This window comes from Mytilus edulis, chromosome 6 (assembly GCF_963676685.1).
Source record: "Mytilus edulis chromosome 6, xbMytEdul2.2, whole genome shotgun sequence".
Taxonomy (NCBI): Eukaryota; Metazoa; Mollusca; class Bivalvia; order Mytilida; family Mytilidae; genus Mytilus; species Mytilus edulis.
The window spans coordinates 86,510,215-86,531,231 of record NC_092349.1 but is presented as its reverse complement, the minus strand read 5'-3'; the positions used below and the strand labels follow the sequence as shown (position 1 = coordinate 86,531,231).

Sequence of the window (21,017 nt, the reverse complement as noted above, 5' to 3'; positions counted from 1 at the left end):
TCGTGTTTTACATCTTAATCATATTTGCATCTACAAGAAGAATCTTAAAAACACCAACCCTATTATTTCAAAACTGTTTGAGTTTTCATTTTATTCTGTACTCATAATTCTTTTATTGCATACCAATGCATATTTGTTTCATTTTATGGAGACAAAAAAAACATAGCTTAGAAAGACAAATAAATTTGGTGAAGGTAGTCGAACTGAAGAGAGCATTTCTTTATGTTTTTGCTGTCTTCTAAAAATAGGTTTCTAAAGCAGCAATTGCATGTGGAACAGTGGTTGCCAATCAGAGGTATTTATTTACCTTTGAAAAATTATATACGATTCCTTATACATCTATATACATGATATATTAAAGCTTATTATTACACTTGCATATATATATGAAGAACAAGTCACAAGAGGGTTTCATAAGAAATAAAAATTAAAAAATAAAATCCTCCCACCCGCCCCATTTTTTTCAAAAATTTGGATGAAAATCTACTAATTAATTTTAGTTGGCCATAACTTACATATGGTTTACAGTTAGTATTGTTGGCATCAGAGTTGTTTGACAAAGCTACGTAGTACATCATGATATCTAACTTGGAAGTAAATCCTTCAAACTGAATGTCCAAATACGTGTCTGTAGCATAGAATTCCTCCATCACAAACACTCCACCTGTAAACCAATCATATTGACATTAGGAATACTTTGTTCAAAATAATTCACCACACACTACTCATTAGGTACTGGTCAATATCAAACTAAGTATACTGAGAAACAGCCTTAAGTGCACAAAAGGATGTTTAAATGTACTCTTTGGCTTATTCCGCTACGTTTACAAATAATTATCAATTGTTTATTTAAAGCCCTAAACTTGACTTTTTGCTGCCCTTTTTTTTTACTTAGTATACTATTAGCATATTTACAATTTTGGTATACTGCTAAATTTTGTCTCTGAATGACCTTAGATCTGCTATGAATAACCTACTGACGTCAAGCAACAACCACTTTCTAATTGTGACGTCAAATGTTATAAATTGTGATGTCAAACTTTACAGGAACGTGTGATTTTACATAATCATGCCTGTATGAAATGTTCCGTATGGAATGTACACGGAATATAGTCGGAATATTGCTTTGAATTCCTACCAGAAAAGAGTAATATTCCAGTCAGACAGTAGTAGGAATCCACACGGGAAATAGCCGAAAAATTTAAATTAGCAGGAATTTCTTAGTAGGAATATTGTATATTTCTACCAGGAATATGCAAATTAGCAGGAATAATTTGGTAGGAAAATAAAATTCTTACTAGAAAACCTGGTAGGAATTTTTCAAAATTCCACCCAGAAAAGTATTTTCTGGTAGGAATCTAAAAATATACAAAATGTAAGTGTATATTCACAAATACACAACTGGGTCAATGATTTAAGTTTGAATCTCATCAACAAAGAACAAAGGAAATTCATAGAATAAATTCATTTTTAAAAGAATGGACTTATGAAATGTATAAGGAAACTGCAGTATATGCAAGCTAGAAATTGTGTTATACATAAACATGTAGATATGTGTTAAGAACAAATAATGAGTTAAATTGTGCACTATTGTTGAATTAATTGATTACTAAATATTTTGGCAGGCAGATAAAAAATTCATCTTGAATGTGTAAGAATTACCTTCAGTCTTCATAAGCCATATTTTCTTAGATTTCTCTATTGTAGTTGTGTGACCCGAGCTTGCAGCATTGTGTTCCAACACAACTTTTCATTCTTTCCCCTAAAAATTTTGAATTTGTGAACTGGAACTTGCTTGCACTTATAACACTGCAAAATGCATGTCATTAGCAAACAAGAATCCAGTTCAAGATAACTTTCCAGGTAGAAAGATTTTCTGGTAGGAATTTATAAATTAATTCTGGTAGGATTCTTGTACTTGTAGTAGGAAAATAAATAATCAAATCAGATTTTCAAAACAGAAAAAATCCATACAGACTTTTAAAATTCCACTTCGGTAGTAGGATTTTGGTAGTAGGATTATAAAAAAAATCCAGTCAGAATTTTGTTCATTTTCCATGTCCGCCTACTTTCTATACAGAATTTTTGATTCTAGGTAGATTCCTACTTCATTCCTACTAGTGTCTAGGTGGAATCCTACTACTTATTTCGTACGGGTGGCAGATAAATTTGCATATAAATGTAAATAAGTCTATTTTACCTGTAACTCCGCCATCAAATCCGACCCTGAAACCATTTGACGTGACTGCATGTAGCTACAGAGTAGGACGCACTGTATGCCTTCACTGTGAAGGAGTAGATACCAGTTAGAGGGGTCAACTCAAGGTCATAGAAAATGGCAGTTTTGTTTAGTCCTACATTTGTATATGGAACAACATCATCCCTGGTCTTGGTGAATCATCTGTCTGTTCCCACAGCAACCTCATAGAAAACTACTTCCTGATTGGGATCTTGTGAATCCAAACTTGATTGGTCCACTTGCAATCCAGGGTTTCCTGTCAAATTAAAATTCTTCCTTTAATACCATGAACTTGGAGAAATGATCATGATTTTCTTCATCCACTCAGATGTTAACAATTTTGTAAATGAACATTTCTTTCTCATAAAAATTATTCTATATAACAAACTTCCATCAGTTGATTCAAGCTGATTTTGTGTTTAAGGTTTTATTTTTGTATTTGCTTCATGATACTATCCCAATCATATGTTCTATCATTAGTAAAAATAACTAAAATGTTTGCACTTCATTCATTCCAAAGTTGAAGCCACACATTTTCAAGTTATGTTGAAGATGAATTTGTGGTGTCTGTTTTTTCAGCTGTTTGGTCTGGTTGTTGTCTCATTGACACATTCCCCATTTTCATTCTCAACTTTACTCTGTTAATTCACTGAATATTTGTCACTAAGAAATCATATATATTAATCATTCAGCAAATTAAATTAAAACAGAAAATTTATATTATTACAATTACCTGACAACACATCCACTTGTTTGATGGCGTCAGCAGGTAAACCAAATCCATCCCAGTTAGCATAGACAATTGTATTGAATGGTAGGTAGTTAATATCATATCCAGTAACATCCCCATCAAACACCTTTCCAGGTAAGAGTGGGTTTTTCTCAATGGTGACACCATCTGATCTTAGAATGTAGGTGTAGTTCAATTTATTGGTCACCTTCACTAAAGAGTAGTACATTTTACTATTCTCTAGTGACAACCCATCTGTCATACCATTAGTATTCACTGGAAAAAATAACAGGAATAACTTAAATATGTCATGTGATATCAACTAAAATCAATTGGAAATAAAATATCAAAAATATATCATTACTTCATTTAAAAATATGCTGACTTCATATATAATATACAACTATGAATATCAGTATAAAGAAAAATCGTAACTGAGTTACATAATTTTGAACTATATTTTATTTTCTGTTTCAGAATCTAATGCATTCTGGGTAATATTTTCAAAAGCATACACCGAAACGTTGTGATTGGTTTAAAATGTTCTAAACAATGGAAACTGAGCCAATGACATCAGGGATCGCCATGGCCTGTTTAACGATGGAGCCCCGCCATCGTTCAAATGTCTTGCGCCATCGTCAAATGACTCGCGCCATCGTTAAATTGTCTTGCGCCATCGTTAAATTGTCTTCCGCCATCGTTCAAAACTTCATCGTTTTTTGTAGCCCGACGCCATTTTTTTTATCAATTATAATCAAATGCATGTAATTGCATAACCCTTAGGCTTTTTATGTTATAATCCAATACACTTTGGATATTACTGAGAAACTTGTATAAAGGAATGAGCATCAAGGTTAAATGGGAAGGGCAATGTACAGAAGATGTCATGGTTCTACAAGGAATTCAACAAGGTGCAAAACTATCTACAACGCTATATAAATGCTACAACAACGTCATACTTGATAGCATATTAAAAAGTGGACTTGGAGCATGTATTGGTGATATACAAGTCCCTGCACCAACATGTGCCGATGACATTGCTGTCCTGGCAAATAGTACTGCAGATGCACAAGGAATATTATACATCGTACAACACCATACAAGCAGAGATCTAGTCAAAATCAATCCAACTAAATCTGAAGCGGTTCTATACAATGCAAAAGGCTCAAACATATCAACGTTGAAATTTGAAGACAATGACATCAATATAACCAATGAAACCAAACATCTAGGTATCAAAAGAAACGAGCAAAACCGTGCAAATATCTCAGAAAGAATAAGAACCGGAAGGGCAACAATATACAGCCTTCTTGGAGCTGGGTTACATGTCAGAAGGGGATTCTCACCCATGGTTGCATACAAGCTATGGAGAACATATGCAGTACCAAGAAGCATATACGGACTTGAGGTGATGAACTTACTTGCAAAAGAAAAGGATATGCTAGAACTGGCAGAGAGAAAAATCCTCCGACAAATTCAAGGACTTCCAAATAATACAGCAAATATGGCTGTATATACCCTGGTAGGAGCAGAACCTATTGCCATCACATTAGACAAAAATGTACTTACCTTCTTCATGAATATTGTTCGAAATCCAGGAACCATAGAATGTGACATTCTGCGCCGACAAATAGTATTCTCAGACCAAAGAGGAAAAGACTTTACCAACAGAGTAGAAAAAACTCTATCAAAATACAATTTGAAATCCAGTAGCTACTACATAGAAAATCCACTGAATAAAATGGAATGGAAAAGACTAGTAGGAATAAAGATCAAGGAATACTGGAAAAATGAATGTCATAATGAAAAAATGGAAAAAACATCACTTAAATACATAGAGATACAGAACAATCCATTAAATGAAGCTCACAATATATGGAAAAGCGTAAAAAACAATAGTAAAGAGAGGGTGGTAAAGGGTTATTTTCGTGCAACGTTTTCGGCCATTTTATTTCAGGTATTTTCGTGTTTTGACGTTTTATTTCTCGTTTTCTCGTGTTTGCCTCGATTTGCGTGCTTCGTGTTTCCCCTTATTTATTTTCCGTGTTTCGTGTCGGTGCTCTTAATTTCTCGTGCATGTCCCGAATTTGTTAAAAAAAAGTCAGTGTGTTGTAATACCTTCTGAAACCTGTGTTAACTTATAGAAATTGATGTATATTGTTACCATTCTAATTTTGCAATATATATGGTATTAATGAAGTCCATCTAATTGCTATGAATACTAATTTTTTTTTATTAAATAAGATGCAATTTAAGTAGCGGACGCTAAAAGGTGACTGCAAGGTCTTCATCTTCATTACTTATAGCTGCATGATCTCCAAGAACGGCTGAGTATAACTTCTGGTACTTGTTTCGGATAAATTCCTTAATATTTACGATCTTATTTCTCGTGCTTCGTTTTTCCCGATTTTTAATTTTCGTGCTACGTTTTTGCGTTTTTAAGACTCCATCTTCTAAATCTATGTCAGAGAAAGGTTTGATTTGTCCTCCACCAGGGAACGTTCCAAGGGCTATCTGGTACCTATCAAGTATAACACAAACTTATGTAAACTGATAATACACAAGGTCACAAACAATTGCATTCTGGGTAATATTTTCAAAGCCTGGTAATTGACAAACAATATCCTGAACAATGACTTTATATGTACAGAAAATAAAGATTTTTTATTATTAAAGTTACAAAAACTTCTACAGATTATGAAATAGCAATTTGAGACTTTATAAGCTAGTTCCATCTGCATGCATTCTCAGATCCGGACATCCTGGCATTTACATTTTTCAGGGGGTGATGCGAACAGAAATCCTCTAGATTTTTTATCTATTTGAAGGTGATTACTGATTATTTATATTGCCAATTATTTTTAAACCAGAGGTTATAGTATGTTTAAAATCAAAATGGAGATACTATATAGTGTCTTTAACAATATTAAAAGAGTAAAATTACTATATTCAACTGGTAACAATATATATCAATTAAATTAATTTGCATTGAAGTCTATGGAAAGTCTAGAGGATTCTTATTCACATCACCTCTCAACATTGTTTACATTAAACAAATTCTAATCATTGATTGGTCAGTTACATGTTGTGATGTCACGGCAGATCTGAGAATACAATCCATCATATACATACATATGCTACAACAGCCATATTGAATATTTGCTGAAGTTATATGAAGCACTAAAATAATTTTTCAGTCTATTAATTTAGGTTATAATTCGGAGAATCAATAAATTTTGAGTTGAAATTAACAATAAGTTTTGTTTGTCTTAAACTGACCTTAGAACCCCAGATTCTGGATCTTGGAATGCTTGCCACGTGGCTGACACTGATGTCATTGACTCTGAACAAGTGGCATCCAGCAAATCACATTCTGCAAAGAAAAACATTTAATATATCAGAAATACCAGTAACATCTTATTTACCACTTCACCAAAGTAACAATATAGTTATTGTATATCTACGTAACAATCCTTCAAAAAATTGGTGAAATTTCAAAGTGGACACATATCTTGGTTTCACTGTACTAATGGGTTAACTGGAGACTGGTTTCACTGTAATAATGTTCTTACCCTCATCTGTGTCACATTTCTTGGCATCCATGGCTAACGTCCTTTCAGTGTTGGTGACATCTACTCTGTGTGTAGTGTGAAGGTCAATCACTTTACCGTAGGTGGGTGGTGTGGAGTCTATACCAATTTCAGAAGAGAAAGCGTAGGCCTCCATGTCAACAAAGTTTACTGCCGTCACTGTCACATAGTACTTATCACCATGATTTAGCTTGTGACCAAGACCTTAGAAAGAAAAAAACATGTGATGATTTTTTGTTTCAAAGTTTTTCCATAATCTTGATTCTAAATATATAACCACATTTATTAAAATTTTAAAGTTTAGAGCATGTTTAAATGCATAAATCCTTGCTGAATTCTTGGTGATTGCAGTTTGAATATAACTTGCTAACCACATATCCATATTTCATTAAACCTAAATCAATGTATTGAAATAGAACTCTCTTTAAGTTGCATATTGAAAAAAAACCAAATATATTTAACTTGATGATTGACCGCTACATTCTAACTCATCAGTTAGAGCTAATTGATGAATGCTAGTAGAGTAAGATTTTGGTTGCCTTGCTTGCTTTGTTTGTAGAACTGTTTTCTGAAGCATTCTAATTAAGATTGACATTTGTAAACAATATGGATGGGCATAGTTAAATAGTAATATTATACTTTAATTTAATTAGACATCATTCCAATTACAATTGTACAATATTCAAACAAATATTCTACAAGCATTAGGAAATTATGTCTAAAACTGACCTTGGAATGAGTATTGACTTATATATCCTGGGACCTCTGTTCCATTGATATTATTAGATCCTTGTTGACTTCCCATTCAACAATGATTGTGAACTGTAAACAACAAAGATAAAAAAAAATTATCACTTGGAAATGATTTTTATAATCTGTAAGTTTATGGTGTTATGGACAATGAGACAAATATCTACCTAATGAGTTAGAAGTTAAAATAACTCTGTAACTAGAGGCTCTAAAGAGCCTGTGTCGCTCACCTTGGTCTTTGTGAATATTAAAGGAAGCAGATGGATTCATGACAAAATTGTGTTTTGGTGATGGTGATGTGTTTGTACATCTTATTTTACTGAACATTCTTGCTGCTTAAAATTATCTCTATCTATAATGAACTTGGCCCATTAGTTTCAGTGGCAAATGTTAGTAAAAATTTACAAATTTTATGAAAATTGTTAAAAATTGACTATAAAGAACAATAACTCCTAAGGGGGTCTATTGACCATTTCGATCATGTTGACTTATTTGTAAATCTTACTTTGCTGAACATTATTGTTGTTTACAGTTAATCTCTATCAATAATAATATTCAAGATAATGACCAAAAACAGCAAAATTTGCTTAAAACTAACAATTCAGGGTCAGCAACCCAACAACGGGTTGTCCGATTCATCTAAAAATTTCAGAGCAGATAAATGTTGACCTGATAAACAATTTTACCCCATGTCAGATTTGCTCTAAATTGCTATGGGTTTTGAGTTATAAGCCAAAAACTGCATTTTTCCCCATGTTCTATTTTTAGCCATGGCGGCCATCTTGGTTGGATGGCCGGGTCACCGGACACATTTTTCAAACTACTAACCCAAAAGATGATTGTGGCCAAGTTTGGATTAATTTTGGCCAAGTAGTTTCAGAGGAGAAGATTTTTGTAAAAGATTACTAAGATTTACGAAAAATGGTAAAAAATTGATTATAAAGGGCAATAACTCCTAAAGGGGTCAACTGACCATTTTAGTCATGTTGACTTATTTGTAAATCTTACTTTGGTGAACATTATTGCTGTTTATAGTTTATCTCTATCTATAATAATATTCAAGATAATAACCAAAAAGAGCAAAATTTCCTTAAAATTACTAATTCAAGGCCAGCAACCCAACAACGGGTTGTCCAATTCATCTGAAAATTTCAGGGCAAATAGATCTTGAACTAATAAACAATTTTCCCACATGTCAGATTTGCTCTAAATGCTTTGGGTTTTGAGTTATAAGCCAAAAACTGCATTTTACCCCATGTTCTATTTTTAGCCATGGCGGCCATATTGGTTTGATGGCGGGGTCACCGGACACATTTTTCAAACGACTAACCAAAAAGATGATTGTGGCAAAGTTTGGATTAATTTGGCCCAGTAGTTTCAGAGGAGAAGATTTTTGTAAAATATTACTAAGATTTACGAAAAATGGTTAAAAATTGACTATAAAGGGCAATAACTCCTAAAGGGGTCAACTGACCATTTCAGTCATGTTGACTTATTTGTAAATCTTACTTTGCTGAACATTATTGCTGTTTACTGTTTATCTCTATCTATAATAATATTCAAGATAATAACCAAAAACTGTGGCAGCAAAATTTCCTTAAAATTACTAATTCAGGGGCAGCAACCCAACAACGGGTTATCCGATTCATCTGAAAATTTCAGGGCAGATAGATCTTCACCTGTTTAACAATTCTACCCCTGTCAGATTTGCTCTAAATGCTTTGGTTTTTGAGTTATAAGCCAAAAACTGCATTTTACCCCTATGTTCTATGTTTAGCCATGACGGCCATCTTGGATGGTTGGCCGGGTCACCGGACACATTTTTTAAACTAGATACCCCAATGATGATTGTGGCCAAGTTTGGTTTAATTTGGCCCAGTAGTTTCAGAGGAGAAGATTTTTGTAAAAGTTAACGACGACGACAGACGCCGGACGCCGGACGCCAAGTGATGAGAAAAGCTCAATTGGCCTTTTAGGCCAGGTGAGCTAAAAGTTAATTGTCTTTTTTTTTTTTTTTTTATCAAATTCTATTGTTAAGAAAATTTTAAGCTTCTCAATGATCAAACTCATTTTTCCAATAAAGTGTGTGGTTCAAGTTTTTTTTATTTTTTTTATGTTTCAATCTCAAAAGGTCAAAGTAAATAAGTTTGTTAAAATTTAATAAAAATTAAAGTAGCCAACTTAATTTTAGTCAACATATTTGGTACCACCTAAAATGATAAAAATGACATTAAAAGGCAATAATTAGTTATAATGACCCCAACATAATCAGGACATGAGACAAAGCCTTCTCCTGGTGGAGTTTTGTCAATGATAACTGAACCTGTAGCTACTTCAGATACCAGTCCAGCTTTGTTCTCGGTCCAGATACTGATGATATTTGGTTTTCCTAAAACAAACGTATATAAGGTGAATTCATTATTATTTGTAGGTATTTATTTTTGTTGAAATTGTAGGTTAAAGTTAACCATTTACATTTCAATGAGATACTAATTTCTGTAATCTAGTATGGACAATGTAAAGCCATGAAATAGCATATTTTGGCAGATACAGCTTATCTTCATTCCTAAACAAGAATGTGTCCATCTGCACTATAATTTTCTATGTTAAGTGAACTGTGAAAATAGGGTAAAATCTCTAATTTGGCAATAAGATTAGAAAGATGATATCATAGGGAACATGTGTACCAAGTTTCACATTGATTGGACTTCAACTTCATCAAAAACTACCTTGACCAAAAACTTTAACCTGAAGCAAGACGACAGCACAGACCAGAAAACATAATGCCCATAAACGTGGCATAAAAAATGGCTCCAATGAAAATACAATAATTCAAAGTATATACTATTGATCACAGAATCAAATATTTTTTGCATCTTCAATAAGGTGTATCAATTACAAAAATGCATTGTGTGAGAATTTTAATTATCAACCACAACACCTGACCTGTTTCATTGTGTGTATCTTGTTTAAAAGAATTGTCTCATTGGCAATCATAACACATCTTTTTTTTAATAGATTTTATAGGTTAAATACACCTTATCACTATATTCAGCAGCAATTTCAGAACATCACAGACTATTTTCTAACATTGTTACATACCTGTATCAACAGCAGTAACATAAGCCAATGGTAAAGTACTGAAATCCATCGACGAAACCTCTACCTCTACCATTTAGGCTATGTCCTGACCAAATGGATAGGTTCCTACTGAATACCATCATCGTTCTATACCACTCTCTGTGTCATTATATGTCCATTGGACAGTCAATGCGTCAGTTGTCGTCTGGTAAAGAGAATTACCACTAGTGATGTCTTGGTCTGATGATGTCTTGTCTGTTAACCTTGTAAAATATAAAGAGGGAAAAATATAACTATAAAGTGTGAAAAAAATAATATGTCCAGATAAAAAGAGATGTAAATCCAGTGGAATCACAATTATTTTTATTGGAATTGAAAATCCCACTGGATTTCAACTGGACAATCCAATGGAAGTCAGTTAAACACAGCTTTCCACTGGAATTTAACTGGTTAATCCAATGGAATTCAATTAAACAAAGCTTTACGCTGGATATTCATGATTAGACTAGAGTAGTATTTTACTGAAATGACCAGACTAAACAGCAACTTTCCCAGCTTTAACCCTTTATTCTGGTATCGTCTAGAAGATGCCTGCGTCCATCCACTAAGCATGCGGCAAAAGCTGATAATGGTTTCTGAATTGGTATATAGTTTTTTTAAATTGTCATTTTCTGTGGAAAAAAGATTGTTTCAAAGACAAATTTATGAAGTACAAGACACTACATTTATACATCATATCACAAATATTTTCTATTTTGCATGGTTTCAGGGGAGTTGTTGTTCAATTAAATTGATATCTTACCTTAGAAGTATCTATGTCATTTAATACAGGATTACTTCCTAAGTCCCATTTTTTTTCACGGAACAACATTTATTATAAATTCCACACAATAAGTTACTTTAATTACCTGTCAATTATAACTGTCGGTGGTGAAACATCAACCATAAAACCATCAGAGGATGACTGTACAACATTTCCACCATTAGTGATTCCCCTGACAGAGGCGTAATACATGGTCTCAGGCTTCAATGGTAGTGTGGCATGGGCGTGTCCAGAGCTCGTTACTCCTAAAAGTAAACATTAAAACAATGAACATACATTGTAATACTTTCTAGTGATGCGTACCCGTAAATTATCCCTCTTTAAATTAATAACATGATCTTTCTCTGAGTGATATTTCGTGATTAGAATAGTTGATGTCCATTGAATGTTTTAAGTGATAATGTCTAATTATATATTTAGTAAAGAAAACATTCAATGATTTGAGCATTGCCAAACTGTATTAACATATCGATAACAGGAAATGGAAACAATAGATGTGACATAAAAGGTGCAAACTGTTATGTCAGAAGGTAAATTACTAAGTTCATTTCCATCAAAGGGTTTCTACAGGAATTAGAAATTAATGAGAATACAATGATACAAAAATTAACTCCTGTCTCAGTCCAGATGATACTTACTGAGTGTATCTGACAATGGAAGGTGAATAGGACTCAAAATGAGCAAATAACAAAAGATTCTTACAGCTACTTTTTCTTCCTCTGAATGTATAATAATCTCACTCAAAAATGATTTAAACCAAATCAAACTTCATTTAAACTCTGGTGGAGAGTTGTATCATTGGTAATCATACCATATCTCCTTATCTTTATAATCAAATAGCAGACGGCACTTACCATCTCCCGCTACATTTTTTTCCTCTGAATGTATGATTCCCTCACTCATGAATGGCCGTACCTCTTCCCCGCCTGGTGTGGTACCCACGGACCACTCATACATCATTACACCATGAAGGTGACTTTCAAATTGGTCAAACTGTACAGTGACAGTGGTGGTATCAATGGTGTAGTCTACATCCACGCCTACTTCTGTTGAGGTTTCGTCTGTTCCATCAGCTCCATCAACAATAAGACCTGAACAATACAGATTTGCTTTCATTAAATAAATACATTAATATAATAATATTCAGCTTTGTTCAACTATGCAGAAGCTTGTATTATAGTAAAGAAAATTTATCTGCAAGTCTATGGAAATGTGCTTGCTTAAAAAAGAGTTGAAACATAAGATTTCATAGAGGTTATTTTGATGGAAAGAGATGAAAAACAACAGTATTGGCAACTTGAGATTGTATTTTACATCAGGATTGATACATTTGTTTCTCTTTTCTGATTTATAACTATAAATTACCAGCTTTGTCCTCATCAACAACCACAATAGGCGTAGACGTGATTGAGGAGCTGATTAACAATGCTTCATTCGTGGCCTTTAGACTGACGTAATACCCAGGCTGGTACGTAGTCAGGTTGGTGATATCTAGACTTAACCCTTGTATAAATACATCATTCTCTGCACCATATAATGTCCAAGCTAGTTTGTCTGTTCCACCTATAATAGAGGGACAAAAACCTTGTATAAATACATCATTCTCTGCACCATATAATGTCCAGGCTAGTTTGTCTGTTCCACCTATAATAGAGGGACAAAAACCTTGTATAAATACATCATTCTCTGCACCATATAATGTCCAGGCTAGTTTGTCTGTTCCACCTATAATAGAGAGACAAAAACCTTGTATAAATACATCATTCTCTGCACAATATAATGTCCAGGCTAGTTTGTCTGTTCCACCTATAATAGAGAGACAAAAACCTTGTATAAATACATCATTCTCTGCACCATATAATGTCCAGGCTAGTTTGTCTGTTCCACCTATAATAGAGAGACAAATGATGTCAAAATGTGTAAGGGTTCCGCGGAACCCAGTGTCTCGCCTACTTTTACTGTAAATTGCAGGCTCAACAAAAATGTGGGAAAAAATCAATAAAAATATTCTGCTTGATATTCTCTTTTGATTGTAAGAAGCTTCTGTCCAAGTTTGTTACAAATTAAAAAAAGTATAAGAAAGTTATCAAAATTTTTAAAAATTTAACCACAGAGTGAATGTGCTGTTTCTTATACTTACCAGGAGTAGTGCCGACAGCAACCTCATACCCAATAATACCAGACTCAGGGTCTTTAGCAGACCAAGCTGCCTTGATCCCTTTTTTACTGGCCTGCCACACATAACCAGCAACGTCCTCCTCTTCTCCAGCCACTAATGTTCCTACTTTTAACCACTTGACCTATTCAAAATAATCAGATATTAATAGAATTCATACCACCAGAATAAGAATATTGTAAATTCAGAAATGACAAGGGTTTTATAATAACAATCCATGCAGTAATTTCTGAATTTACAGGTATCACTGTTAACTATAAACTTTGTTTTAAAAACAATGACAAATTTCAAGAATAAAACAGAAAGTAATGCTTATATCAGATTTCAATAAAAAAAAATCTTTCTAAAAGGTTTCTACAACATTTGAGTTTTCTTGGTGAACAAGATGTTTAATTCATCTTATAAGTATCAACTTACCTTAGGAATGGTCGTATCCACTCTAACACTATCAGTTTCAAATACTGACATATGTCCTGCTGTATTACCTTATTTCACAGTTATGTTGAGGAAGTTAAACCATTTTGACAGACATATTTTTTTGTTCGGATTTGTTCCGCGTTTTGAAAATTAAGCGACTTTTTCAAAGATTCTGAACTAGAATTTACATTAAATGTCTTTCACGATCCGTAACCAGAGCTTTCACGATCCGTTACCAGAGCTTTCACGATCGTCTCTCAATACTTGACAGCCGTTAGATATTCTTTCACGATCATTTCTCTCGTTAAACCGAATGACACCCGTGTTGTATCTACTTTCGTATATTCCATATTTATAGTAGTTGTATTAAAATATGTATAATTAACTTTATAATACCTTTTTAATTTGGTTTGTGAGAATAAAGATTTATATATATTTTAGACCGAACAACAAACTTCAAACTAAATGTTAATGGAACAACATCAATAACACAATATATAAGCAAAAGTAATTGAAGGATTAAGTAGATTAAGTAAACAGATGTCTAATAGTTATACAATAGAATAAAAGGGTAAATAGGGTCCGACACATATTAGTAAATTCTTGTTCAAACTATACTATCAGTAATTGACTAAATAGAGTTATTGAAATCCGCTCTTTTGTCCAAGTTCGGGAATGGCGATTAATACGTGTAAAACGCTCATGTCCTTATCCACGACAAAGTCCAGTATAACAATTGAAAAAATTTAAAAAAAAGTCTTAAATTGAAAACAACATTTAAACTTTATAAAAACTTCAATTTATATAAGTGTACATGCAAAACAAACTGAAAAGAAATAATAAACGGCCTGATGTTTGCAGAAAATGGAAAACAAATATGATATCAGCAACAAACAATAACAGGGTTCTGCCTTGAGACAAGCACATACCAATGCTGCGGGCTTATTCATATTTCCTGGCGCAAAATCCTCCTCCTTTTCTCCTAACCTGAGACATTGATGTAACAATACAATAAAAGAAAAGCTACTGGTATTAACATTCAGCTAAGACTTAACTTCCAGTCGAGGGCTTAACGCATCAGACTAATACGACGAATAAAACAAGAACAAACACACAGACCGGACCAGATGTTGTAATTTCAAACCTTATATGTTGCAGATGGATTTGATTTTAGTCTTAATTTACTAGAATTGAAATTGTTCCTGCTGAGAGCCGGGCAATCTGGCTTCCTCAATAAAAACAAAACACGGGCCACTTAAACGATAAATACAGAAGTGGTGTTAATTTACAAAGAAATCAACAAACCAATAAGCGTTATTGCCATTTACGTCCATAACGTTCCCACAGGAGACACACATCCCATGGAACTAGAGATACAACATAACGTTCCCACAGGAGATACACATCCCATGGAACTAGAGATACAACAGAACGTTCCCACAGGAGACACACATCCCATGGAACTAGAGATACAACATAACGTTCCCACAGGAGATACACATCCCACGGAACTAGAGATACAACAGAACGTTCCCACAGGAGACACACATCCCATGGAACTAGACATACAACAGAACTTTCACACAGGAGACACACATCCCATGGAACTAGAGATACAACAGAACGTTGCCACAGGAGACACACATCCCATGGAACTAGAGATATAACATAACGTTCCCACAGGAGACACACATCCCATGGAACTAGAGATACAGCAGAACGTTCCCACAGGAGACACACATCCCATGGAACTAGAGATACAACAGAACGTTCCCACAGGAGACACACATCCCATGGAACTAGAGATACAACAGATACTGTTAAGTCGGCCACATATCTTGACTTATATCTAGAAATTGACAATGAGGGTCGGTTGAAAACAAAACTTTACGACAAAAGAGATGATTTCAGCTTTCCAATTGTGAACTTTCCATTTCTAAGTAGCAACATTCCAGCAACACCTGCATACGGGGTATATATCTCCCAAATTGATATGATATTCCCGTGCTTGCATTTCCTATCATGATTTTCTTGATAGAGAGTCACTGCATACAAGGAAGCTATTAAACCAAGAGTTCCAAATGATGAAATTAAAATCATCCCTTCGAAAATCCTTTCGACAAAAGAGATAATAGCAGCTTCACAATTGCGAACTTTCCATTTCTATGAAGCAAAATTCCAGCATCGCCTGCCTATGGAGTATATATTTCACAAGAAAACTATTAAACCAAGAGTTCCAAAAAGGGAAGTTAAAATCAATCCATCGAAATTTTACGGACGCCATCACGAGTTAGTTGACAGATATGGAATATCCGTTTCACAGATGATAGCGGATATGTTTCTTCTGTTCTCTTTTCATGAATGTGACTTACCGAATTAGACTATGTACCGGGTTTGAAACTTATGACATGAGCAACACGACGGGTGCCACATGTGAAGCAGGATCTGCGTACTCTTCCAGAGTACCTACGATCATCTCCAGTTTCTGGTGGGGTTTGCGTTGCTAAGTCTTTGGTTTTCCATGTTGTGTCTTGTGTACTATTATTTGTCTTTTTATTTTTAGCCATGGCGTTGATAGTTTAACATATTCGATCTATGAATTTGAATGTCCCTCTGATATCTTTCGCCCCACTTCTGAGCTACGATTTAATTATTTTAAAAGTAAAATTGATGATGTAATTAGGGAATGTGTCAAAGAGACAGCAACCTAACGAAAGAGCAGAAAACAGCCGAAGACCACCATCAGGTCTTAAACACGGCGAGAAAAATCTACACCAGGAGGCGGATTTCAGCTGGCCCCTAAACAAAATTGTGTACTAGTATAGTAAAAATGGTCGTCATACTAAACTCTAAAACATATAAATAAACTGAAGTTAAAAACATAATTATAAGACTAACATAGGCTAGATGCTCTTGAGTTGGGACAGTACAAAAATGCAGCGGGTTAAAAATGTTTATTTTTTATATCTAAACCCTTCCCTATAACACTAGCCCATGTAGAATAAACACACACACACTAATACGCACAGTAAAACTGAATTTAAAAGAAGTCCGAGTCCGATGTCAGAATGGGTAACAAAAGAAACTAAGCAAAATGACAATGATACAAAATTTAACAAATGACTACTAGCAGTAATTGACATAATTGAAACCGGCCCGCATTCAATAATTGGTGCAAGTATAAGTATAGCTTTTTATTTTGCTGCTACTTAATCAGTTAATTAAAAAAACTTTCTCTATGCAAAGGATTCAAACGTGCAGTAAGACATGCCAATATAAGATTTGCCATTGATACGGAACATCAATTATACTTTTTGTTATAACCGAAGCTTAAAGTGTTAACTCTTTAAAATGAAATAACAAACATTTTAATTGTAAGATAAACAGCTGAAATTGAAGGCGACTGATGATTTTGGAGAAAGGCAACGGAATTCAAGTCAGATTGCTTTAGGTAAGAACAGCAAGATATAAAGAACCCCACAAATTACTAGTGTAAAACCATTCAAACAGGGAAACCAACGGTCTAATATAAAACGAGAAACGAGAAACACTTAATTGTTACTGTATGACATTTCTTGCTTTGGGGTTGAAACAATGTTTATCTTGTGAAGAACCACATTGATTATACCACAAAATAGACTGAAGATGAACTTATAAAAATGCTGGACTTTTTAATCGATAATTTATTTGTTGAATTTGTACGATTAATATTTAAGCAGACAGCCAGTATTCCAATGGGTAATTATTGTGTTCCCCTTCTGGCCGATTTGTTTGTGCACTCGCATGGGGCAAAATTAATTATAAACCTCTTTGTGAAATTCTTTAATTTTACTTTCAAATATACTGATGATGTCTTATTACTGAATAACACATATTTCAGTGAATATTTGAAATCAAAGAAACTCTTGATACTAGAAACACTACTCCATACCTTGATCTTTTCCTCAATTTGACGACTTTACACTTAAATCAATGGAAAACGGGATGATTTCAATTTTACAATTATCAATTTCCCATTTCTAAGCAATAACATACCCTCTGCTCCCTCGTATGGTATTTTTAGTTATTTATTGTGCTAGTGACTTAATACGATAGATATGGGGGTTAGTAAATGCCATATGGGGCGGGAGTTTAGCTCGAATCTCCATATGGAATTTACTGACCATATATATATATATATATCATATTAGGTCACCAGCCTATATAATACGAATGTATCTGACCGACTTCCGATCACTATGTGGTGTTTAGACTACTGGCTTATCAAAGTTATAAAGCGGCCAATACCGTAAGGCGTTAATAAAATACATCCGTTGGTCTGTACACTAACAAATTGATAACTTTAAATGTGTTTTATTATTTTATTTCAATCGTTCATCATCAATTTCGTCGTCTGTTGAAACGTTTAAGAATTTTCCTCAACACTTTGTTGTTTTTATAAAAGGACGTTACACCACTACTAACCATGTATTGAATTAAGCCCCGCCTACTAACCTAATATGGAATATACACGGTCTTCACGCGGTTGCTTTTAACTAATCATATTTCTAGAAATGTATAGGAGGTACGATAATTTAATATCTCAATTGATACGTTATGCTCGTGCATGTTATCACTATTCGGACTTCATATAACAGAACTAGTTGTGAGGAGGGAATATTAAAAACGACATGTCGTAAATTTTATGGACACCACCACGAATTGATTACTGTCTGTGCCTACATTGAGTAACAACATGTTTACCTCGTCTTAGATTGTGGTTTCACATCTATGTCGTAGGTCTGCTAAGTACCGAATGGGACATATTACCTTATATGAATGTTTTGTCGAGTGTAAATTTGCATTGCTATACGACGTGTTTCGGTATTTATACATCTGACATCTGACATTCATGTATTTAGTTATGTTTCTTTAGTGGGTTCGGTCGGACATCGTGTTATGTCTTATCGTACGTGGTTTGAATTTCACATATCTTAATTTCCATTTTCTATCGAATGAGTGTCCAAATAATGATGACGTTTTCATAGCATTAATCTGAAATAATGTACTATGTACTCTGTGCTGAGTGTTCTTGCGTTTATTTGTTCTGTTGTCCTGTCATGTAGTGTTGTCATTTTATTAATATTTTGTAACATTGCAATATATGCAGGAGGTTGGGCTACCCATAAAACCAGGTCAACCACCATTTTTCTTGAAATGTCCTGTACCAAGTGAGGTATACGGCAGTTGTTGTCAAATAGTCCGTTTCTATGTATGTTGATGTTTGATTTTGTTGCACTTTAGTGTTTCTGTTGTTTAATTGGTTTCCTCCTACAGTTGATGTGTTACCCGCGGTTTAGTTTGTAACCCGGATTATCTCTCTCAGTCGATTGATGACTTTTTTACAGCAGTATATACGACTATTGCCTTTAACTGTTTAATTATGAACCACATAACCACATAACCACAACTACTGAACAACAGGTTCCATATAAATGCAGTAGTCCGGCCGATTGGTGCAGATATAGAGCAGAATTGCTGACTTGATGAGGAAAGCATAAAACTTTGCATAGAAGTTCTTGCTTATATACCCTTTGATTTCAGATATGGACCCACTCTGAAAAATCCAATTTGGCTGCCCTTTTCAAGATGGCGGAAAAAGGTATAACTATCAAGATTATCCTATTCTATAAAATTTCGGAAATTAAAGTAATGATTCTTTAAAAATGGACGTCATGTTCTTGAATGTGTTAATAATTTTAAAATATATAAAAAATAATTTGGTTATTTCTATAACACATACATTTCCAAATATGACTATATACAAAAACAAATAGTAAAATTCAAAATGTTAATCAATATGTAGACGAAACGCGCGTCTGAATTATAATCCTGGTACCTTTAATAACTATTTACATGTTATTGTAATTGTTCTATAAACGCTTTCAGTTTAAATGGTTAGAATGAAATAGGTTGAAACGAGTCGATTGAACGTTAATATAGGTCGATTAAATGTGGTGGAATAGTAGGTAACTCATCTGAACTTTGAGGCAGTGCCGACGGCACCTTGTCTCGTGTCTCTTCAATGTCACGTCTTACGTCACTTATCTGTTTGTCTTTTTCATTTTTAGCCATGGCGTTGTCAGTTTATCTTCGATTTATGAGTTTGACTGTCCATCTTGTATCTTTTGTCCTTCTTTGATCGCGTCTTCATCTGCCGTACCCACTACATCGTCAAATTATTCTGTGTAATCAATAGGTGTACCTTTCGTCAGGCGGATTAGACGATTGCCATCATTTAAAATGGTTAAGGGGCAACTATTTCCTTTTCCAACTACGTGCGAAACCAATTCGCAACTATTCAGCGAGCATGGTCCTACAATGCCTTCCTGGTCAGCACTTTTATTAGTTTTAATGGTAACAGTCATTTCTGAATTAGTTTTGCGGAACTGTGATGGTTTGTTTTATTCAAACCTGCTGAATTGAAATCTCGTTTCCACTGTTAACAAATGCCACATTTATCACTTTGTTGTTGATGGGAGTACTCAGGTTTATCACTGCGCCCAGTGTGTCCAAAATATCTAGCCTAAGTATAACATCGTCTGTTAACGGCGCTTTGCACACGTCCCATTGTATTTTTACTCTATTAATTTCGAGAATCGTTCTTTATAATCTTCCAAATAACAAGCTGTTAACCAAAACCAAAGCGTTACGTTCTCCAAATCTCCATTTTCTGCCGGAATCAATTCCTCATTTACTGATGTTATTATTGCAGCAGTGTCAACAATCATGCTCACATTCTGGTCATGTATAGTACCTCGTACTGCCAAGCTCTTTCAAACGGTTCGTCTGATGACAATATCGGACGAGGCCGTGGGCCTCTGTTCGATTTTATGATGAGGTGATGTTTCATGGCTAATAGACTTTGGAATCGTCTGTTGGCCTACTAGCCCGACCCTTTGCTGTTTAAATACTCGATTGTTGGGGTTGCATTTTGATTTGCTCTGTATTTGGTGAAGGTGACCGTTGTCTGAAATAACCGGGATTTCTGGAGTTTGTCCGTGGAGATGCTAGTCGTTTACGGTTAATCTTTAGGGACTATATGATCTCTAGCTTAGTGGGGTGTTGCTGATCGATAGGCATTAAGCTTGGGTGTATTTGTATCTGGCGATCTACTGCGATTGTATTGCTCAGGAGATCTTCCAATTGGTAAATGAAGTCAAAGATCCTCT

The 21,017-nt window shown here is 34.3% G+C and overlaps 3 protein-coding genes and 1 long non-coding RNA gene across 4 annotated transcripts; 1 reads left to right on the top strand and 3 right to left on the bottom strand.

Moving 5' to 3' along the window:
* The first annotated feature begins 3,810 nt into the window (after window positions 1-3,810).
* On the top strand, window positions 3,811-5,228 carry LOC139526713 (uncharacterized). The gene is made up of 2 exons (XM_071321877.1): window positions 3,811-4,854; window positions 5,214-5,228. The coding sequence occupies exons 1-2, from the start codon at window positions 3,811-3,813 to the stop codon at window positions 5,226-5,228; spliced, it is 1,059 nt and encodes a 352-aa protein (XP_071177978.1).
* A 6-nt stretch (window positions 5,229-5,234) lies between these two features.
* Window positions 5,235-7,364, bottom strand: LOC139526712 (uncharacterized). The gene is made up of 4 exons (XM_071321875.1): window positions 7,289-7,364; window positions 6,542-6,763; window positions 6,249-6,342; window positions 5,235-5,490 (listed from the first exon to the last, which is right to left on the bottom strand). The coding sequence occupies exons 1-4, from the start codon at window positions 7,362-7,364 to the stop codon at window positions 5,235-5,237; spliced, it is 648 nt and encodes a 215-aa protein (XP_071177976.1).
* A 2,209-nt stretch (window positions 7,365-9,573) lies between these two features.
* Window positions 9,574-11,455, bottom strand: LOC139526852 (uncharacterized). The gene is made up of 3 exons (XR_011665202.1): window positions 11,299-11,455; window positions 10,412-10,653; window positions 9,574-9,698 (listed from the first exon to the last, which is right to left on the bottom strand). It is a non-coding gene; the product is annotated as an uncharacterized lncRNA (long non-coding RNA).
* LOC139526711 (uncharacterized) lies at window positions 11,453-13,857 on the bottom strand. The gene is made up of 6 exons (XM_071321874.1): window positions 13,807-13,857; window positions 13,354-13,513; window positions 12,579-13,100; window positions 12,068-12,304; window positions 11,916-11,932; window positions 11,453-11,458 (listed from the first exon to the last, which is right to left on the bottom strand). The coding sequence occupies exons 1-6, from the start codon at window positions 13,855-13,857 to the stop codon at window positions 11,453-11,455; spliced, it is 993 nt and encodes a 330-aa protein (XP_071177975.1).
* Between the last annotated feature and the right edge of the window lie 7,160 nt (window positions 13,858-21,017).